Genomic DNA, 20609 nt, shown 5'->3' with positions numbered 1-20609 from the left:
AACAAAAATATAAACGCAACATTTGTTTTTGCTCCCGTTTTTCATGAGATGAACTCAAAGATCTAAAACATTTTCTATATACACAACGACCATTTCTCTCAAATATTGTTCACAATTTGTGAGCAATATTTGAGAGAAATGGTCTTTGCTACTGGTGCAGGTTGCAGACAAACGCTCAAATGCATGCCAATCGAGAGTGACATGCGCGCGCGCGCACACCCTCACACAAACAGCCCTACACCCTCCCTACATGAAAAGACCCTCTTCATTCTGCTAATATTTCGGCTACTTCTTACCGGGCTGACAGTAGCTATTCTGACCTCCTCAAGCTGTCCCTGCTGGATGATGTCTCTCTCCTCCTCCTGCTCCGAATCAACCTGAATAACTACTTCTCCTTCCTCTGTTTTACAACTTTGTTGCACATTAGAGGTGTGTGCCTCTCCGACAGCCTTTGCTGCTGCAGTCGTACCTGTGGCCGCAAACATGTTTGTGATTTTGGCACATTTTGCTGCGTCCACTTGTAGCCTTTTGAGCCTTGTTTCTCTGCGCCCCCCCTTTGTGCTTTTGTGGTTTAGGCCTATCCATTTCCACAGACGGACACTCACTTCTCTCTAACTCCTATCGAACTCCAATGGCAAAATTTGATAACCTTGCCTGGAGGAGAGGAGCAGGCCGAGGAGGGAGGGGAGGGCTGAGAGATTTCAGTGGACTAACCCATTGTCCTTCAAGAAAATCAACCAATGGGCCATGTTTGTGTCTCAAATATCGTCGCGGCCGATAAAAAAATATTTGTAACTTTTTTTTTATTATTAAATTATGTCAGCCCCAGCCCAAAAATGTGTGTCGGCGCGTTGCCTGGTACGCCTGATGGCCTGTCCATGCCTGCTCCACTGGCTCCCAGTTGCTGCCTGCATCAAGTATAAATCCTTGATGCTTGCCTACAAAATTGCCACCAAAACCGCTCCAGCCTACCTGAACTCCCTCATTCAGGTTTATGCTCCCCCCCGCTCACTACGCTCTGCCCAGGAACAGCGCCTGGTGCTGCCACCTCCAAAAGGCCCCAAGTCTCTTGCTGTGGTTCTGTGGTTCCTTGGTGGTGGAACGAGTTACCAAACTCCATTTGTTCTGCAGTGCCTCTCTCGATCTTTAGAAAAAGAAAACGTCTCGGTCAACTATCATAGCACCTATGTCCAGTTGGACCAGAAAGTTGCGCGAGGGTACTTACTCTTGTTGTTCTTTCTCGTCTAGAAACTTGCTTGTGATGTATGAAAATCTCATATGTACATCACTTTGGATAAAAGCGCCTGCTAAATGACAAATTGTAATTGTAATATATACAGTAAAATATACTGTCTAATATACTGTCTCATCTAAATTATACATATACATGCTTTGTGAATCATCACATTATTTACATTTCACAGTGTCCCATTTTTTTGGAAACAGTTGCAAATTTCTTTCTTTTTTTTTTTTTTTTTCCATTGTCTGGTGGAAAAGGGCTTCCATACAAGGGTGGAAACACACACACATGGCCAGCATCTTTGAAAGAGAGACCCACAACTTTGTTTGATCTCGCCAGCGTGTGGTCATGTGGTTCATGTAGCTCTGGGTAGAAATTCGAGCTGTCACCCTGGTTTCAAGCAGGAGAGACAGCAGCAGCGACTATATCTACAGCAATGTCCCATCAATATGAATGCAAAATGTGCATTAATTACAATGTGTCATTGACTACACTAACATTCAGTATAACTTTTTTTCTGGAGGGTGTGGACTTACAGCATTAATCAGTTTTTCTGTGCTTAATTTTGCAGAAAAGGGGTCTGCTCCCACAACTCAGAATACATTTAAAACAGTGATGCAAAGAAACTAATAATAATCCTGTACTTTAGCAGAATTTCAAAGTATTTATACTTCACTCAAGTATTTTCACTTTCTGCTACTTTCAGCTTCTGTTCTAGTACATTTCAGAGGCAAAGAGTTTAACTCTACTACATTTATAACTTTCTTTGCAGAGTCAGATTAATAAAACAAAATATAATCAATGAATAAATTCTGATCTTAAGCTACGAGGATCCCCTGGGTGAAATTCACAAGGTACCCAGCAGTACATAAATAATAAACAAATACATATATCTCATGCTCCTATTGCAGGGTTTCTCAATGGGGGCAATACTGCCCCCCAGTGGGCATTCAGAGAACGTCGGGAGGCGCTAGGAGCAAAATAGCTGAGAGGAAGGCGTTTTGCTGCAAATGGGGGGCGTTTCTATAACAGTAACAGTCAGGTACCGTGGTTTCACCAATCTCTTGAAGGCGTGGGCACGGCACATCCTGATGGTCCACTGTGTGTTGCACAACCTGGTGGCCTAAAACATCAGCCCTCCATTTCACATGTCCCTGAATGTGGCAGTCAAAGCCAACAATAAAATCAAGGCCCAACCATTGAATGACCGGCTGTTCAGAGGACTATGTGGGGAGAATAATGAGACATTCGAGCCCCTGTTGCTGCATACTGAGGTTGTAAATGCAGTCGATTTTGAGTTTATTTTGAAATACATGCTTTGTTTTGAAATTAGTGAAAAAACAGGAAGTAGCATCTGTTAGCTCCACCAGCTTCACCAGAGACCAAGGAGCACCTGTAGCAGTGATGTCCGCCAGTTCGTCTCCCTCCTTTTTGTTAATCACTCCATGCTTTGCAAATTGTCTGAATGAAGTTTATGAGAGGTTCCTGATTAAGAACGTTGACCGTGAAGACTGCCACTGGGGAATGACTCTGCCGCTGGTTGAAGAGCAGGCTAAAGTGGTTAGTGTTTGATGTGTTTTTATCCATATTAGCTACGGTGCTAAGCCACGTTATTTAACTGACGTTGTCTTTTATTTTGTATATATGAACATTTAGTTCTACAGTGTTGGCATAGTAAACATTTGTAAAAGGAACCGGAGCCTTGCATCGATCAGTGGGCGGCATAGAGGTGCACTGGCTGTCCAAGGGCAACTGTCTTGCTCGTTTTTGCAAGCTATTCAACACAGTCCTGGATTTTCTCAAGGATGCCAATGCATCTCTCTGGGAGAAGGTGCTATCCTGCCGCTGCGATGTCATCTACCTGGCTGACATTGTTGAGAAAATGAACGAATCACTCTCAAGCTGCAGGGGAACTGCACTGCAGTGACTCTGGTCCACTCCAAGGCCATCATCCGCAGCTTGCTCGCCAAACTGGAACTGTACAGACAGAGCGTAGGCCGGCATCAGTTCACTCATGTCCCACAGCTGGCCAAGGCATTATTATTATTATTATTATTATTATTATTATCTTCCTCATTATTATGATTATTGCTATGAATAACCTATTATTCTTGTAGTTGTAATAATAGTAATTATAGATACAATTGTGGCTAAATAAAGGAATATTGAATTGAATTGAATTGAATTGAAGTTCACCTGGGTTATCCTCCACAAAAAAAAAAAATCACTAAAAACATGCAAGAAGATCACAACCTGACCGAACGGTGACAAAGAGGAACTGGTCCCACCGCTCCTGGTCTGCCACGGAGGAAGGACTTACCAGGATGGGTCAAATGCGGAGGAACAATTTCACCAAAAGCATGGCATGTGCATGTCGTGTGTTGCTGTTGTGTTCAACAAAAACAGCATGTGCATGTAGTGTGGTGATCAATAAAGTAAATAAAGTTATCTTACCTATTTTAATTAATTTAAATTAAATTCACCAATGATAAATCATATGTCACCTAATGAATAAACAAAAATAGCCCAAAAGTACACTTACAGAATATATTTGTGGTTTATACCTGTCTCAGGTGTCCGATGAGCTGATTGATGACCACCTGGTCTGTTACACCGACCACTTGAGGGCAGAACAGGCTGACATGGAAATCTGCTTCAGGGACTTCCAGAATCTCGCTGTCCCCAACGGGGTGGTGGAGCCCTTCCAGGCCGATGTCATGGAGTGCACGGCCAATATACAAGAACATCTTGACCTCCAGAGCGACAAAGAGGCCCAGGCAACCTTCCATGTGTCCGGCTGGTGTGTGATGTGAGGATCATACAACCAGCGTTACCCTGCTCCTTGGGACAAGAACTGGTTCTTCTCATTCAGTAGGGCTTTCAGTTCCGTGGACACCCAGGGTTTGTTGTTTGGGAAACACCACACCTTCCTGGTAGGCACAGTGTCTTCCACACAGAAGTCAATGTAGTCCGTAATGCAGGTTGTCAAACTGTAAATGTCCTCCCCGTGTGGACTGCACAACTCATCCCAGTCAGTGGTTTCAAAGCAGTCCCTCAGTGCTGTGCTCGACTCCTCTGACCATCTTCTCACATACCTGATGGTTGGTGGTTCTTTATTCATCAAAGGTATGTATGAAGAGAGCAGATGAACCAGGTTGTGATCGGATTGGCTTTGGCTTTCTGTGTTTTGCCATCCTTGTGATGTTTTTTTTATTTGTCTCACCTGTGCCTCATTAGTTCTCCCATGTGTATTTTAGCCTGTGTGTTTCCCTTAGTTTTTGTCAGTTTGTCTTCGTTCCCTTTTATGTCAAGTGTTCCTGTCAACCTCAGAATTTTTTCTCCTGTGATTTAGTGATTCTGATTCACCAACCTCAACCTTCTGTAAGTCTCTGTTTGGTTGGCTTTCTGTTAATAAATTTATTGAACTGCACCAGCCCCGCACTGTCTAGTCTGCATTTGGGTTCATTCCTGTTTTTTCTGTGATACAATTACAACAGGTTGATTATGAATCGACAACTTGCTGTTTTTTCAGTTAAGTGTATGAACTACTACTGTAGACTGGAAACTCTGTTAAGGGTAGTTGGATTTGGTGCAGGTTAGTGAGTCCATATTCTGACCATTTTCTAAAACCTGTATCCATGTAGTTCAATTCTATGCTGCTTTCCTTGCCATATAAAATTTGAAATAAGCCTGTCCAATTTATCAAATGTCGATTTAGGAATATCAATAGGTAACATCTGAAATGGGTTTAAAAGTCTAGGAAGTACTTTCATACATACACTCTCAATACATCCTAACAGAGACAAGGGAAGTGTTTACCATCTATCCATGTCTTTACTGATATTTTGAATTTTGCTTTTGCATCATATAGCCATCATTCGGCCATAGAAACCCACTCTGTAATTTGGTCATTTGTGGGATCCTGCCATTTATATCCAGAGCCATTGTCTTTTGTTCATTTACTTTATACCCCGAAAAGTATCCATAAAATGAGATGAGATTCTTTAAGTATGGTATTGTTGTTGCAGGTCTGGAGATATATATATATATATATAAGTACATCAGAATCAGAATCAGAAAAAGCTTTATTGCCAAGTACAATTTTACACATACCAGGAATTTGTTTTCGTGAAGTTGGTGCATGACAAATCTTCTAAAAATAAGCTATTAAAAAGTAAAAAATACAACAAATATATATACACACAGACTGTTATTTATTTATTTCTTTTTTTTTCCCAGAATAAAGAGAGCAGTACAGCTGACAGTGATACAGTAAAATCATAAGGAACTCCAAGCTGAGCGTTAATGTAATGCACAGAGTTATGGCAATGTCAATGTGGTAGTAGAGGCAGAGGTGGAGTGTGAAGAGTGTCAAGGGGGGGTGCCGGGCCTTGTTGATAAGGCTGACAGCAGATGGGAAAAAACTGTTCTTGTGGTGTCACCATCAGAGATGAGTCCGATGAGGGTGGGGTCGTTTGTAAACTTCAGGAGCTTGACAGACTGGTGACTGGAGGTGCAGCTGTTCATATACAGGGAGAAGAGCAGAAGAGAAAGAACGCAGCCCTGCGAGGATCCAGTGCTGATGGTCTTTTCGTCAGAGATGTGTTTCCCCAGCTTCACACACTGTTTGTCAGACAGGAAGTCTGTAATCCACCTGCAGGTGGAGCCAGGCATGCTCAGCTGGGAGAGCTTCTCCTGAAGCAGAGTTGGGATGATGATCTTTGTACATCGAAATCTTACCTTGTTCTTCATTTGTTGTCAGTCCCTTTATGTTGTTGTCATCCCTAATGAGCTGTGCCAACGGTTCAATACTAATATCAAACAACAAAAGTGATAGGGGACAACCCTGTCTCCAAAGTCGTTCAAGAGCAAATCAGTCTGAAATGAATCCATTCACTTCGACAGCAGCTTGTGGATTAGAATATAGAATTTGTATCCATTTTATGAAACTGGGGCCAAATTGGAATCTTCTCAATGTCTGAAATAGGTATTGCCAGGATACTTGATTGAGGAGTCTTATAATATTGTCTCCATAATATCTTCCTGTGATGAATCCTAATTGATCAGGGTGGATAATTTTTGTAATAATTTTATTAACGTGTCTCACTAAAATCACTGTTAATATATGTAGGTCTGTATTCAACAATAATATCGGCCTATTTGATTGCCATTTGGTTGAGTCTTTGCTTTCCTTGTCTATTACGACTATTATTGCCTCTGTAACCAATCTCAGCTCTAAATCAAGATGGTAGACACTGGGTGGTTCAGAAACGGTATCACTGCATAGCTTCACTATCACATGGACCAGTTATCAGGTTCTAGGTTCGTTACAGGAGGAGGGAGTATTTAGTGATGTGCATGAAGCAGCAAGAGTAAAAGTCACAAAAACAGATAAGTTAAAAAAAAAACACGTGTAATTGTATTGATTATTTATGTAAACAGGAAGAAAATAAAACATTTGTCACAATACACAATGATTTCCTATCTTCAAGGAAATTATTTACACTGTGACCAAAAACAAATAAACAAAACAAGGAAAAAAAAAAAACTATTACTGTTAGTGGCTCTTAATTCTTAATGTGTTTAGGACCCACTTTAAGTTTATCCTGTGCTAATTTTAATCCTAGAGATAAGCTACACCTTAAGATTGTCAGTACAATGAGTTTGGATTTTTAACAGTGCAATTAAATGAATTTATCAAAACACCCTTTAAAGTGCTTATCAAACACCACTAGAAGTGAAGTATCAATTTACAAACAACTTCAAAAAATCAAATCAAAAAATCAAATACAAATCCAATACAACTTCAGAATGCACCTTTAAAGCATGAACAGTTTCTCTCTTAGTGTCCTTCAACAATGAAATGTGCAAAACGAATTCCTTCAGCGTTATGGCAAAGATCAGTCCTACCAGAATGATGATGGAAACAACAGTTCAGATATCTCAGGATCGTTGCTTCGATTAATGTGGCTCGCCACAACTGCTTGACTCTACCACCACTGTTGCAGCGCAGAGGACAGCAGAAGAAGTCCACTTCTTCAACAACTTCAACAGGGACAAAGAAAAAGACCCGGCCTGCAATAGGCCAAAAGGAAAACTATGCATTTACTCTTTTGAACTTTACAAAGACTTCTGTATGAATTAGCTGCTCCGACCACACGTTACTCTCACTCGTTTACTCACCACCACCGCGCACAAAACAAAAAAAAAACACAGCCGGGGGTAATTTACAGCGCATGGCCTTATGCACGGCACGTATAGAAATAACGCATGCATCAAATCAGCATCTCCTTAATTATCTAACAGTAAACAACAGGTCGGTACCAACTAATTCACTCACAAAATTAACAATAAAATTCACTCACCAGGAAAGTTCAATCATAGCCACACACTCCAACTTATAAAGGAGCACGGCTCACAAACTCCAGGGGTTTTTTTTTTTCCCCACTTTGCAGACACAGGTGACATGAGGACAAAGTAAGACATCTAACGTCACAATGCACTAGCCCTTGCTCGACTTTAAACGGCGAATATGACTGGTGTTAGCAAACATGGCGGCGACAAGTTAGCCAACACTCACGTTTTTCCTCAGCTCGACGGCAATACAATATCTCCTGTCTGATCCCGCTTGCACGAAAGAGAAAGAAAGTCGGAAACGCAAGTGAGCTTAAGCGACACGGAGCGAGCTGGGCTCTGATTGGCTGGTAGGGGATCAGCCCTGTATCCTGCGCATGTCACCTGAACTCATCGAGTTCAGCGCTATCCTCCTCCCATGTCACCTGAATCTTTACAAACGTCACAAACTGAGCACATTAAGCACTTTCACCTCCAATGAAATGAAATAAAATATTTTTTAGATTAAAGATTTTAACCCTTTTTTAGAGTGAATGAATTAATTAATGCACTAATCTGTCTTTTTAATCAAGTTCTGATTTATTTCTGCATGGAAAATATGAATTTTACCATCATCATTTTAAATGACATTTCTGGATTATGATGTAATATTTAACGTCTAATAACTTGGCTTACACCTCCCTCCAGGAGGGGGCCATGGTACCAGATTGTTAAACATGGTGATAAGCGTTTATGCATTGAGGTACCGGAAAGACCCAAGTGTAGTACCAGCTGACAGTACACAGGGACAGGCAAACAAAGGACCGAGACAACTGTGCACTGTACCGAGCTGAGAGCGAGCTCTGATGGATGAGATGATGGGGATGAAATTGTTTCGAAGCCACTGAGAAAAACAAATCTCAATTCGGAACATAAGCTCTTTCAGACCCAGAGAGTAAGCAGATCTGGCATTTTGTCAAGCGAAGGTAACAGGAACAGGATCAGATAAGGAGTTCAGGTCAGGTTCAGATGAGGTCGAAGGCTGGAAAAACACACTGAAGATCTTCCGTTGTTTTTCGGTGTTGAGATCACCTGCTGTATTCCCCTTTCATGAATAGGTTTGTCCAACTCCTTTGCCATAGGCTCTGATAACTCTGTTAACTTGACATCTCTCAAAAATGTTACTAATTCTTCATCATCCGTGTAAGTGTCTGTTTTTTTTTTATAGAGATTTATCAAATTCTGCAAAAGACTCTGGAATTTCTTTTGGTTTTGAGAACATTGAATTATCAGACTTTAACCTCTGTACTGTTAGATGACTGTTGTTTTTAAGTCTTAATGCTAACAATTTACTTGCTCTGTTCATCCATTACAAGATAAGTGTTAGGTCTGGACACCACCAGAAAATGACTAATGCCAAGGTACAGAGGATGAAAAAACAGGTAGCTGTTAAACGGTTTTTATTAAGTAACAAAAGGAACAATAAACCAAAATCTCTCCTCAGGAGGAAAAAACCACAAACACAAAATCACAAGCTAACTAAGACAGACCCAAAAACAAAAAAGTACAGGCGGGCAGGCAGAACTATGTTTCTATAGACAGGCACAGGAAAAAACAGTAGCTGCGTGGCAGCGCAAACCTCACCAGGAACAATGACACAGGAAAATCACGAGCAGAATACAGGATACCAAGGTTACCAAGATTGCCAGGAATACCAAAACGACCTGACAACCAGCAGTAAGAAAACGCAGAGCTTAAAAACTCAGGGAGATAATTGCAGGATGCCAATCAGCAAAGCACAACTGCACGCCACACCTCCAAACCTGCACGAAATACAAAAGACACAGACAGACAAAAGAACAATACCAACCCCCCCAACCCCCACAATAAGATAAGATAGCACATTATCAATCTATATATATATATAATGTTTGCCACGTTAACAAGTTAAAAAGAATGCCACATGTTTGCACTTAAGTGTTAAGGTTTCTATTCTGAAAATAAAGTTGAGAAATAGAGAGACTTAAAATGTGTTTTGTCTTTTTATCACTTTTAGTGTTTTATACCAACAGTAACTAAACCCCAAAACCATGTTTTCAGCTGAAAACTATTATGTCTACGTATTTAGTGTCTTTATATTTTAGTATCTGACATAATAACTTATGATTCTTTTAAATGCATGCAAATGTGTTACCCTTTACTTAACACCAACAATGAAACATTGCAATGAGGTATGCTGCATTACAGATGCAACCATATGAACTTCACTTTACTCAAAGCATACATTGATAACTTACGATCGTTCATGGAGTTTTATAGCATCCTATGAGCCCTTACAACAGTCTATTGTTGAGGTGTGTGTATAGAGGGGTACAAGTAGTCAAAACGTATTATAAGCCCCATCAGTCAGTCTGTAGTTTATAACCTTGTCAAGAGCACTCATAAGACCCTTGGATTTATAAGTCATTATAAGCTAGATTTATAGTTATTCATAACTGTTGAAATAGTGCACCATAAAGCATTATGAGTATAGCCATAATGCATTATGATTTATTATGATGAGCATTATAATTCACTATGAATGTGCTCATAATGCACTATAGATGTGGTCTTCATAGAAAGTGTTACCGTGTTTTCCAGTATTGCACTTTTGTCAAGAAATATGTAGCAGAGAGAAAATTGTGTATATGCAAAGACTTGATACAAGAGATAGGAATGTAATATTGAAGAAAAAACACACAGTGCAAAACAGTGCAGAGCACTAAATTCACAAACACAGTGCTGCATTTGAAAATCAGTGTAAAAAAAATCAGTCTCAAAAAATTCAGTGTAAAAAAATTTGATGTCTCAAAATATTCAGTGCGAAAAAATTCAATGTCTCCAAAAATTCAGTGTCAAAAATCCAGAGTCAACATCCGGGTAACCAAAGAGAAGCAATCGATCCCTGATCCCAGTGTGAAAAAACCCCAAAAAAGCAGGAGGAAATGGTCCATATGCATGCAGGATTGGGCCGTAGGACTGCTCATCTCAATGAAAGCACAACACATGAAGAGGTAATAACAAGAAATTAGTTGTTCAGGCTAGCTGTATTGTAAGGATTTGCTAATTTGTCATGCAGTGTGATGAATGCTATTTCTGACTTGATGAGTTTTAACTCTCTTTTGGAGAGGCTTACACTTGCCTCCATTTCTTGCTTACAGTTATGTGATGCCCTCAAAGTTTTATTTCCAAAATTGGGGGCCGTTACTGGTGGGTGGCTGCTATACAAATCTGCAGGTAGGGCGACACAGGTCGACAGTTGCTCAGTCATAAAAAAGTACATATGCAGCAGCTAACTTCACATTATGCAGTTCACAACACTGTTTCTTAGAATTTAACAGGTGTACCTAAATAAAACTTCAAAAGATTTCTTCAAACTCATCTCTGTACATTTATTATTAAGCCAGTTCAATTTAAGAAATTTTGTGAACATTTATTAGGTCATGTGTTGCACCCTTAAGCAGACATGACTTTGTCTCCTTCTTGGCAACCTTTATTCTTTCCAGTTCTTACTTGAAGTTGTTTTTTCATAAAGAAAACTGGCGCGAGCTTCAGTACACAACCACGCATGCTCTCTGTGACTCCCTTCTTTTTTTTCGCTCTCCGGCACTGACTGATGACATCACTCTCTATACTGAACTCTGACCCCTACTTAGTAACATTAATCAGAATCATATTTAGAATATTAGCGATATCAAAATACAATGAAAATAGAATATATTCTGCTTAAGCTGATGTATTCTATTTTAATTGAAGTGACCACTATGCAAATTCCCGAATAATTCTTGGTCGAAACACTCTCCCCTACTAAATCAAAATGTTACCAAACATTTTCTTTACCATTCTCTAGCAATACTGAGCAACATCTCAAAAATAGAACATTTGGTGTAAGGTAAGTAAACAGGCAAGTATCACACACACATCACACTTTACATGGTGGTTAGGCTGTACTATCTTAATAGTCCATTCTCTTTGTTTTCTCTCTTTGCAAAAAAAAAAAAACTCTCATGGCCATAATACAAGACTAAATGTCCATACTCCATTAGTATTGGAGGGTGAATAGTCCATCGAAGTATTGGTGGGCCCCCGAGATCTTTGCACATGGGACAAGGAAAATACCATATACACCCACTACTGTGAGTTTACACATTTTAAAGCCTTGTATTCAGTAAGTCTGTTCTGTTCTACATACTACTAATGTCTTTCTTCAGTGCATATGTACCACACCACTGGCTTAACTCCAAAATACTAGCATAGTACCTCCATTTCTGTACTTATTATTTAAATATATGTACAGATATCCTGTTTCTATACTCTGTAATATGTGTCAGTTACCACCTCACCACCCACTGCGCGAAGACACGTTCAAACAACGCCTTTTCAATGTCATTTCTGCACGTCTAATTTTGGTCCCCTGAAGGTGAACACTGTTACTCCGGGCGACGTCTTTTTTCCGACGTCTAGTGAATGTCCATTAATGACGTCCACAGTACCTTCGTAAAAGAGCTAATTGTAGTCCAAATGTGGGCTTTGTGGACGTCTTTTCTACATCAAATTTAAACTCATTTTAGACATTGTTTTTACACTGCTCTGTGCATAACTGTAGTCCCATTTCAGAAGGTGGCATATTGTTCCAATTCATTTTCCAATAGCTTCATTTGATTCTCAGCAGCAGATGGTAACTGGAAATGCATACAAAGGCGTTATACATTTCCACTTCAAACCTGCTGCTGAGCCAAATTAAGCTACAGGAAAATTAACTGGTACAGGAAACAGGTCCCCCACCTTCTTGACACATGGGACTACAGTCAGGTTTACAATAAATCACAATCCAGTCCTGACTGGTTTTTCCCCATCTTTATTGCAAACATGTCAGTCTTAAGAACCTCCTGACTTCAGCTGAGAAGTACTACTACTACTACTACTACTACTACTACTACTATATAATGCTAACACTGAGGTAAAAATCCAACTGAACACAGAAAAAAAAGTTGAACAGATTCCCCCAATGGAATATCAGTTCTGAGTAGTAGTCAACGTAACCCGCAGTTAAGTTTGTAAAAAAATCATAGTAAAATACAATAAATAAAATTACCTTATCTCTGGTCTGTACCACAAATATAAGAATGAAAATATAAAACAATAAAAATTTAAGTGTGAACACTGAGGTAAAAATCCAACTGAACACAGAAAAAGGGCTGACTAATGAAAATAAACAAACAAATAAACAAATGAAAATCAAAAAATCAGTCTTGAATGACTGTGAACCCCCCACCTCCACTTCCTTGTGGTGCATGCTTTAAATGCACTGAAACATGTGTCCTTATGAAGTCCTAAGTTGCCGTGTTATCAAATTGCATGACTCCATCTGCCCAAGTAGAAAAAGACAAATGATAAGAAATATGCAAAGGCAAACTGCTGTCATACACCAAATCCGCATATCTAAGCAAAAATATGTTGCCTATATGCAACTACCAATTCTGTATTAATACAAAATCAGCCATGGTAGGCAGTTGGCATTGTATTTTAAATGTCAACAGGCAAGGAAATGTTTTGTCCAATCAAGTCATTATTTAGATATTGGCGCTAGCAAACTTTTCTTCCCTTCAACATGAAATATGGGCTTACCTTGTATTGCTCTGTAAACCTTTGTTTTTTCCAAAGGTTTTTCGCCCTTTTCCCCCTTGCCCTTCATGTTGAAATTGGCCATCAGGGCATTAGTGAAGAGTCTAAAGAAAAATAAATTACATCTACAAAATCAATTTGAATGATATATGTGGGAAAAACAGGAATAGCACATGTCATAAAACCTTCATAATACATTGATCAAGAACAGCTAGTCTATACAATGCATTGTGTTGTGAACTTGTAAGTTCTCTTAATTTTCACCTGTTATCACATACTCAGAATATGGACACTGCTAATGAAATGCTGTCTGGTCCACACCCAGAAAAAAAAGTTCAGACATTGAAAAACAACATACCACCCAAACATTAAAACACAAAATTAATACTGTATGTAGAAACATACCTGTCAAGGACTTTGTGGACACAGTCCTTCTTCCTGCCGATTTTTGCAATTTTCAGCACCTGCTGAAAGTCCATGATTAAGTTGACTGACAGTCCCCAGAGGAACCTAACAGTGTGCGAGTGCACTGGTTCTGTATTCCATACTTGTAAAACCTACCAGGGTATCAAAGGCTTGTTTATTACATAGGCATTGCTCCTCTTTCTCAAAATCCTCTATAGTCTCCATCCTCTCAATGTGGATAGCTGAAGAGGCAGGTTGTGCTTGCTTATAGTGATTGTGGAGGTCAACCAGTAAACTTACCTTTACCTGTACCTTCTGGTACACTGAAAAAAATGAGCACATTTGTTGATTACAATGGTTACCTCCAATTTGAATAGCTAGGCTAACTAGCTGGTTCACAATTGTTTTTGTAATCAGCTTCAGTGTTTGTCATTAACACAATCATAGCATTGGAAAAAAAAAAATCAAATGTTATCTGACATGATAGAAAGAAACCGTACGATTGATGGTAGAAAATGAAGCCACTTATAATTGAAAAGCAGAGTGAACAGTAGAGGGAGATAAGGTGGTAGTTTTAAAAGTGTCTCTCTCTCTTGCTCAGTGTCCTGTCGTCTACATTACACTACACACTTACCATCCCAAGGGAATAGGAATGTCCACTTTCCACTCTCAGTCACTGCATCTGCGCCACAGAAAGTATATTTTAGAAATTACCAAAGGACAAAACTGTCAACAGATTTGGGCCACATTACAAGAGAAATAATAAATCTGTAATATTCTAATGAATAGGAGTGCATCGATGCTACTGACTGAAGTGTTCTGATGAAATTGCGGTCTTTCGACAACTCACTATGCCTTGGTGTGTGATGGGGGGCTGGTGTGATCACCGTGCTGTGATCTTTTATCGTCTGGACCTGGCTGGGGTCCTGGAGACATCATTGTGGCTGCGGGATCTGTGGTAATGTCTCGAGTCATCATTGCGCTGAGACCCATCACGCCTGGACCTGACAGTGTGTCTCAAGTCTTCACTGCGCTGAGACCCATCACGCCTGGACCTGACAGTGTGTCTTGAGTCTTCACTGCACTGAGACCCATCACGCTTGGACCTGACAGTGTGTCTCATGTCTTCACTGCACTGAGACCCATCACGCCTGGACCCGATGGTGTGTCTCAAGTCCTCACTGCGCTGAGACCTATCACACGTGGACCTGGTGGTGTGTCTTGAGGCATCACTGCACTGGGACTTGGACCTGGACCTGTATTGGGAGACATTGTTGCATTGGTAACTGATGCTGGATCCACCGCTGGACGTAGTTCCATTCAAATTTTAATCACTTGGCAATTTTATAACTGACATAAAATACCATGTCATGCCTTATCTTGTTTCTTTACCTAGAGCGATAGCCCTCTGGCTGCATGTCGAGATCCTGAAAAACACAAAGAATGTTCTTACATTTCTGTTGGAGCCAAAATACATTTTTGGTTATTTTTATTTATTTAAATGAATCGTCTGGCCTTGCTATGACGTCCTGTCAAATCTAACTGGTTGCTATGGTTGCTCCTGTCACCTGTCAGTCTCAGTCGGTTGCTATGGTAACTGATTTATACCTGGCAGTGATTGAAGCCAGGTGGGTGTGCAGTGAGTCGGGAAGCAAACAGTTTTCGACTGTGAATACGTGTTTTGGTTTTTATGGGCTGTGCAGGTCAACATTCAACATCTTTCTTTTTTTCTTTTTTTTTTTTTTTTGAATTTTATACATATTTTTGGCTTGATTGCAACACGTTTGTGGGTGTGTTGATCTCAATCAAGTTCTTGTTTAACTGTGATAAATAATAATTGTGGGTTTTGGTGTTGCTGACTGATTTAAGGTATTGTGTTGTGAATTATGGATTCTGTTAATGGTGCACAGGGTCAAACACATGATGATGCAGTAATGGGTGAACAGCCTGCTATGCCTGAAATTGAAATGCGTTCAAATGGTGACCCAATTCAGCCGCAGAATCAAATGGTTAAATCTGACCCAACACAGTCAGTGCCGCTGCTGACTGAAAGGCAGTCACAACCCGCAGTGACTGAAACCCAGTCCAAGGAGGACAACAGTCAAATCACTCACAGTGTGCTGACAGCTGAGCCTGCGGCTGTCAGAAAACGCATCATGACACCAAAGGCTTAGATGGAAAAACTCGACAAATTACAAAAGGAAAGAAAATTGAAATTTATCAAGGCAACCAAGTTACAAAACACATTTTGGAAAATATCTCCATGTAATCTGGGAAGCCACAGGGACACAGGACTCCCTTCTGCCACTACTATCTCCAGAGGAACAATTAAAACATGTCACATGGTTTAAAGCAAAAATGCTTAATGTGAATAATTTCATTGAAGAAGTCAATGCATGGACAGAAAAGCCAAACGTTTCTAATTCTGGGGAACATGTTACTAAGGATGAAGATATCATAAATCCAAATGATAGCATTTCAAATGTGGAAAGTAAAAAATCAACACACAAAAGTCACACAACGTCATCTGGAACCAGCAGGTCCAGCAGGTTCTCCACCTTGTCTGCTCGCAAATAAGCAGAGGCTGTAGGAATTAGATGACTTGCTAATCTCGGGAATCAGTCTGTGAATTGTAAAAGTCTTTGTGGCCTTTGATCACTAAGGTGAGAAGAGCATTCAATGAGGGAACAGGATGAAGGGGGAAGTTTTTAGGGTGCGATCCATTGTAACTGAGAAGTTTATGGTATAGTATTAACCTCTGGGAACAGGATGAGTGAACTCCCCCAAATTGTCATTGTTTTTGAAGGAAAGATTTTATCATTACCAGGTGCATGTGACAACCTTTTGTTGAACAGTATAAATGCCAAGACATTGTGGAGATCTGGAGAGAACACTCTGCATGAGTCTTCCCTCCATGCTGCATGCATTAAAGAGACCTGATTCATCACACCGAGTCTGTAATTCTTCTGAGAATTAGCAACTCTCAACAAGCAACAAGGAGAATTTCCCTTACAAGGCAGAAAGAGCTGCACTTGCCATACAGTCAGTAGCGTTAAAGAAGAAGCATGCACTGGAGGAGGAGGAAGAAAAGCTATGAAAGAAAAAGGAAATGATGGAGCTGGAGGCACAATTGGCAGCTGCTGATGCTAAAATTGCTGTTTTAAAATCCCCCAGTCACCAGCAAGCTTCAAATACACAATCAGATGACATGGACTCATACTTCAGAAAAGGAACAAGGTCAAAGCAACCCTCAGTCACATTCAACCCTCTAGCCCCAGAATATCAACCAGCCATATAACCACAGCAACTGCTTCTACAGCAACAACTGCTTCCACAGCAGCAACAGCAACCAGAGCAACTGCTTCCACAGCAGCAACAACTGATACCACAGCAACAACAATCCATGCAACAGCAGCAAACACCCATTCAACAACCACCACCTCGGCAAGAACAAACACCACCATCCTTACAACAACAACATGCATTTTGGAACGAAGCACAAGACAATACAAGCCACGTGGACCCTCCTGTGCAGCTAACAAATGAACTGGCCATTTCTCCTCAAAGCAATATTGAAACATCAGCTGTATGCAATTTATTGCACAGACAAAATGAGATTACAGCTTTGTTAGCGGAGCAGCAAACCTCTCACGTCCTGCCACAGATTCCCTATTTTGATGGGGATCCTTTAAAGTATCGAACCTTTGTCAGGGCCTTTGTACACTGTGTGGAGAAGAACACAAGAAACAAAGGGGATCGTTTGTACTTCCTGGAAATGTACACCAGGAGTCAGCCCAAAGAGCTCGTGCGCAGCTGTCAACATATGGCTCCAGACAGGAGCTATGACCAGGCAAAGTATTTACTGGAGCAGCACTTTGGTGGTGAATATAAGATCTCAGCTGCGTACATGGAGAAAGTGCTCAACTGGCCACAAGTGAATCAGAATCAGAAAGAAGTCCAAGCTGAGCGTTAATGTAACGCATAGAGTTGTTTCTATGTCAATGTGACAAGATGAGGCAGAGGTGGAGTGTGAAGAGTGTCAGGGGGGTTCCGGGCCTTGTTAATAAGGCTGACAGCCGACGGGAAAAAACTGTTCTTGTGGCATGAGGTTTTGGTCCTGATAGACCGCAGCCTCCTGCCAGATGGGAGTGACTCAAAGAGTTTGTGACCAGGGTGAGAGGGATCAGCCACAATCTTTTCTGCACGCCTCAGGGTCCTGGAGGTGTACAGGTCCTGGAGAGATGGGAGATTACAGCCAATCACCTTCTCTGCAGACCGAATGACACACTGCAATCTGTCCTTGTCCTTGACGGTGGCAGCAGCATACCAGATGGTGATGGAGGAGGTGAGGATGGACTCAATGATGGCAGTGTAAAAGTGCACCATCATTGTCTTTGGCAGGCTGAATTTCTTCAGCTGCGGTAGGAAGTACATCCTCTGCTGTGCTTTCTTGATGAGGGAGCTGATGTTTGGCTCCCACTTGAGGTCCTGGGAGATGATAATTCCCAGGAAGCGGAAAGACTCCACAGTGTCAATAGTGGAGTCACAGAGAGTGATGGGGGCAGGTGAGGCTGAGTTCTTCCTGTTGTCCACAACCATCTCCACTGTCTTTAGAGCGTTGAGCTCCAGGTTGTTCTGGTCACACCAGGTCACCAGATGGTCAACGTCCCACCTGTAGGTGGACTCATCGCCATCAGAGATGAGTCCAATGAGGGTGGTGTCGTCCGCAAACTTCAGGAGCTTGACAGACTGGTTACTGGAGGTGCAGCTGTTTGTGTACAGGGAGAAGAGCAGAGGAGAAAGACAAAACAACGTGCACCAACACACCGAGGCAGCCGTCCGCGGCACCATCTTGAAGTCGGAAGATGTAAAATCTCTCTGAGCATATCCACTTTTCCTTTGAGAGTGTTGCAAGTTTACAGTATATAGGGGAACTCAATATGCCAGCCAACATGAAAACGGTCATTTCGAAACTTCCATACAAGTTGAGAGAACATTGGAGAGTCTTTGCATGTGGTATAATGGAAAGACATTTTCGCAGACCCCAATTCATGGATATTGTTACATTTGTTGAGCGCCAGGTAAGAATTGTCTCAGATCCAGTCTTTGGAGATATCCAAAATACACCACAGAAAGCAGGAAGTAAACTGGTAAACAGGATAAAATCACAAATCAACCCCCAGTTTAAGGGAGACAGTTTTGCCACCACAGTTACCACCATTGAACCCCCTGCAGAAGTACACCAAGCAAGATCGAAACCAGTTCACAAGCAAAGTACTGCATCTACCCCCAATATGGTTTGTGTATGCTGCTCTAAAAATCACACTCTGGATCAATGTCCTCAGATGGGGGAGAGGACACACAGGGACAGGATTACTTTTATAAGGCAAAACGGACTCTATTTTGGCTGCCTTCGCATTGGGCATCTTAGCAGGAATTGCGAAAAACGCCTAACCTGCAAGGATTGTAACCAAAACCATCCCAGAATTCTTCGTATTAACAGAGCAAACAACACAAACCCAAATCAACCAGGAAAACCAGCAGTGAGTAAGGCACTCATCTCTTTGCACGCATGCGGACAAACAGGGGCCGGTAACATCAAAGGCATTCTGTCTATCTTGCCCATACAGGTGAAATCAAGCAAGGGAGGCAAAATCATTAAAACATATGCATTCTTGGATATAGGCAGCACCGACACATTCTGTTCAGAATCCCTCATGAGAAGGCTAAACCTTAATGGAAGGAAAGCTCAAATCAGCTTATTGACCATGGGCCTGAAGGCATCCGTCCCAAGCTATATACTATCAGACCTGGAGGTTGCAAGCCTCACTGGGAATCAAATTTATGAACTGCCAAAGGTTTACACCCAGAAGAAGATGCCTGTAAGTCCACATAACACCATCAAGGAGGAAGAGTTGGCAAAGTGGCCATATCTGGAAGGGGTTGTCCTTCCTCGCATTCAAGCCGATGTGGTACCCATGCCTCCAAAATGCTTGAACCATGGGATGTTGTGAACAGTCGTGGCAATGGGCCATATGCCATTAAGACCCTATTGGGGTGGGTTATCAATGGTCCCCTTTCAGGTTACGAGGAGCAGTGTAAGTGCTGCTGTAAATAGGATCTCCATAACCACGTTAGAGGAGTTTATAAGCAATCAGTACAACCATGATTTTAATGTAAAGTCATCAGAAGACAAAGAGGAAATGTCAAGAGTAGATATGAAGTTCATAGACATCATGAACGATTCGTGCAAACTTCAAGATGGACATTACACCTTGGAGCTTCCTTTTTAAGGAAAGAAGTGTTTCTGCCAAACAATGAGTGTGTTGCTAAGCAACGAATTCTTGGATTGAAAAGAAGGTTTGAGAGAGATGAGGAATTCCACCAGAAATACACCTACTTTCTACAAGACGTTATCAGTAAAAGATATGCTGAATGTGTTCCTGAACATGAAGTGGAACAGTGTGATGGAAAGGTGTGGTACATTCCACATCACGGAGTGTACCATCCTAAGAAAAGAACTCTGCGTGTCGTATTTGACTGTGGGACAGAGTATAGAGGAAAGTCTCTCAACAAGGAGCTTCTACAAGGCCCTTGCCTCACCAGCACATTGTTAGGAGTCCTCACACGATTCCGGCAAGAACCTGTAGCCTTAATGACTGATGTTAAAGCAATGTTCCATCAAGTCAATGTGGCACAGAAAGACAGAGACTTTCTTCGATTCTTGTGGTGGCCTGAGGACGATGTATCCCAAGAAATGGTTGTCTATCAGATGACTGTGCATCTGTTCAGGGCGGTGTCTTCTCCTAGCTGTGCTTGTTATGCACTGAGAAAGACAGCAGAAGATAACCGCAACAGTTTCTCTGCTGGTGTAGTTGACACAGTCAGCAGAAGCTTCTACATGGACGACTGCCTTAAGAGCTTGCATCGGAGGAGGAGGCTGTTAAAATGGTCACGGACTTGGTAG

The 20609-nt window shown here is 41.3% G+C and overlaps 1 protein-coding gene across 4 annotated transcripts in view; it reads left to right on the top strand.

Annotated features, from left to right (window-relative positions):
• Positions 1–2620: 2620 nt before the first annotated feature.
• LOC143337715 (uncharacterized) overlaps positions 2621–20609 on the top strand; it is a 54480-nt gene continuing 36491 nt past the window's right edge. For 2 of the 4 annotated variants that reach the window (XR_013079195.1, XR_013079194.1), the window contains exons 1-2: positions 2621–2800; positions 3814–4366. Coding sequence is in view for 1 of the 4 variants with exons in the window: in XM_076757444.1 (XP_076613559.1) it covers positions 2645–2800; positions 3814–4053 (396 nt within the window). In the remaining 3 variants the exon portion in view is untranslated. Of the gene's footprint in view, positions 2801–3813; positions 9452–20609 lie in introns of those variants that run through there. The other 2 variants (XR_013079196.1, XM_076757444.1) reach the window with 2 other exon arrangements.

Source organism: Chaetodon auriga, chromosome 19 (assembly GCF_051107435.1).
Source record: "Chaetodon auriga isolate fChaAug3 chromosome 19, fChaAug3.hap1, whole genome shotgun sequence".
Lineage (NCBI taxonomy): Eukaryota > Metazoa > Chordata > Actinopteri > Chaetodontiformes > Chaetodontidae > Chaetodon > Chaetodon auriga.
The sequence above is the reverse complement of the archived record's forward strand: the minus strand, read 5'-3'. Positions and strand labels throughout refer to the sequence as shown.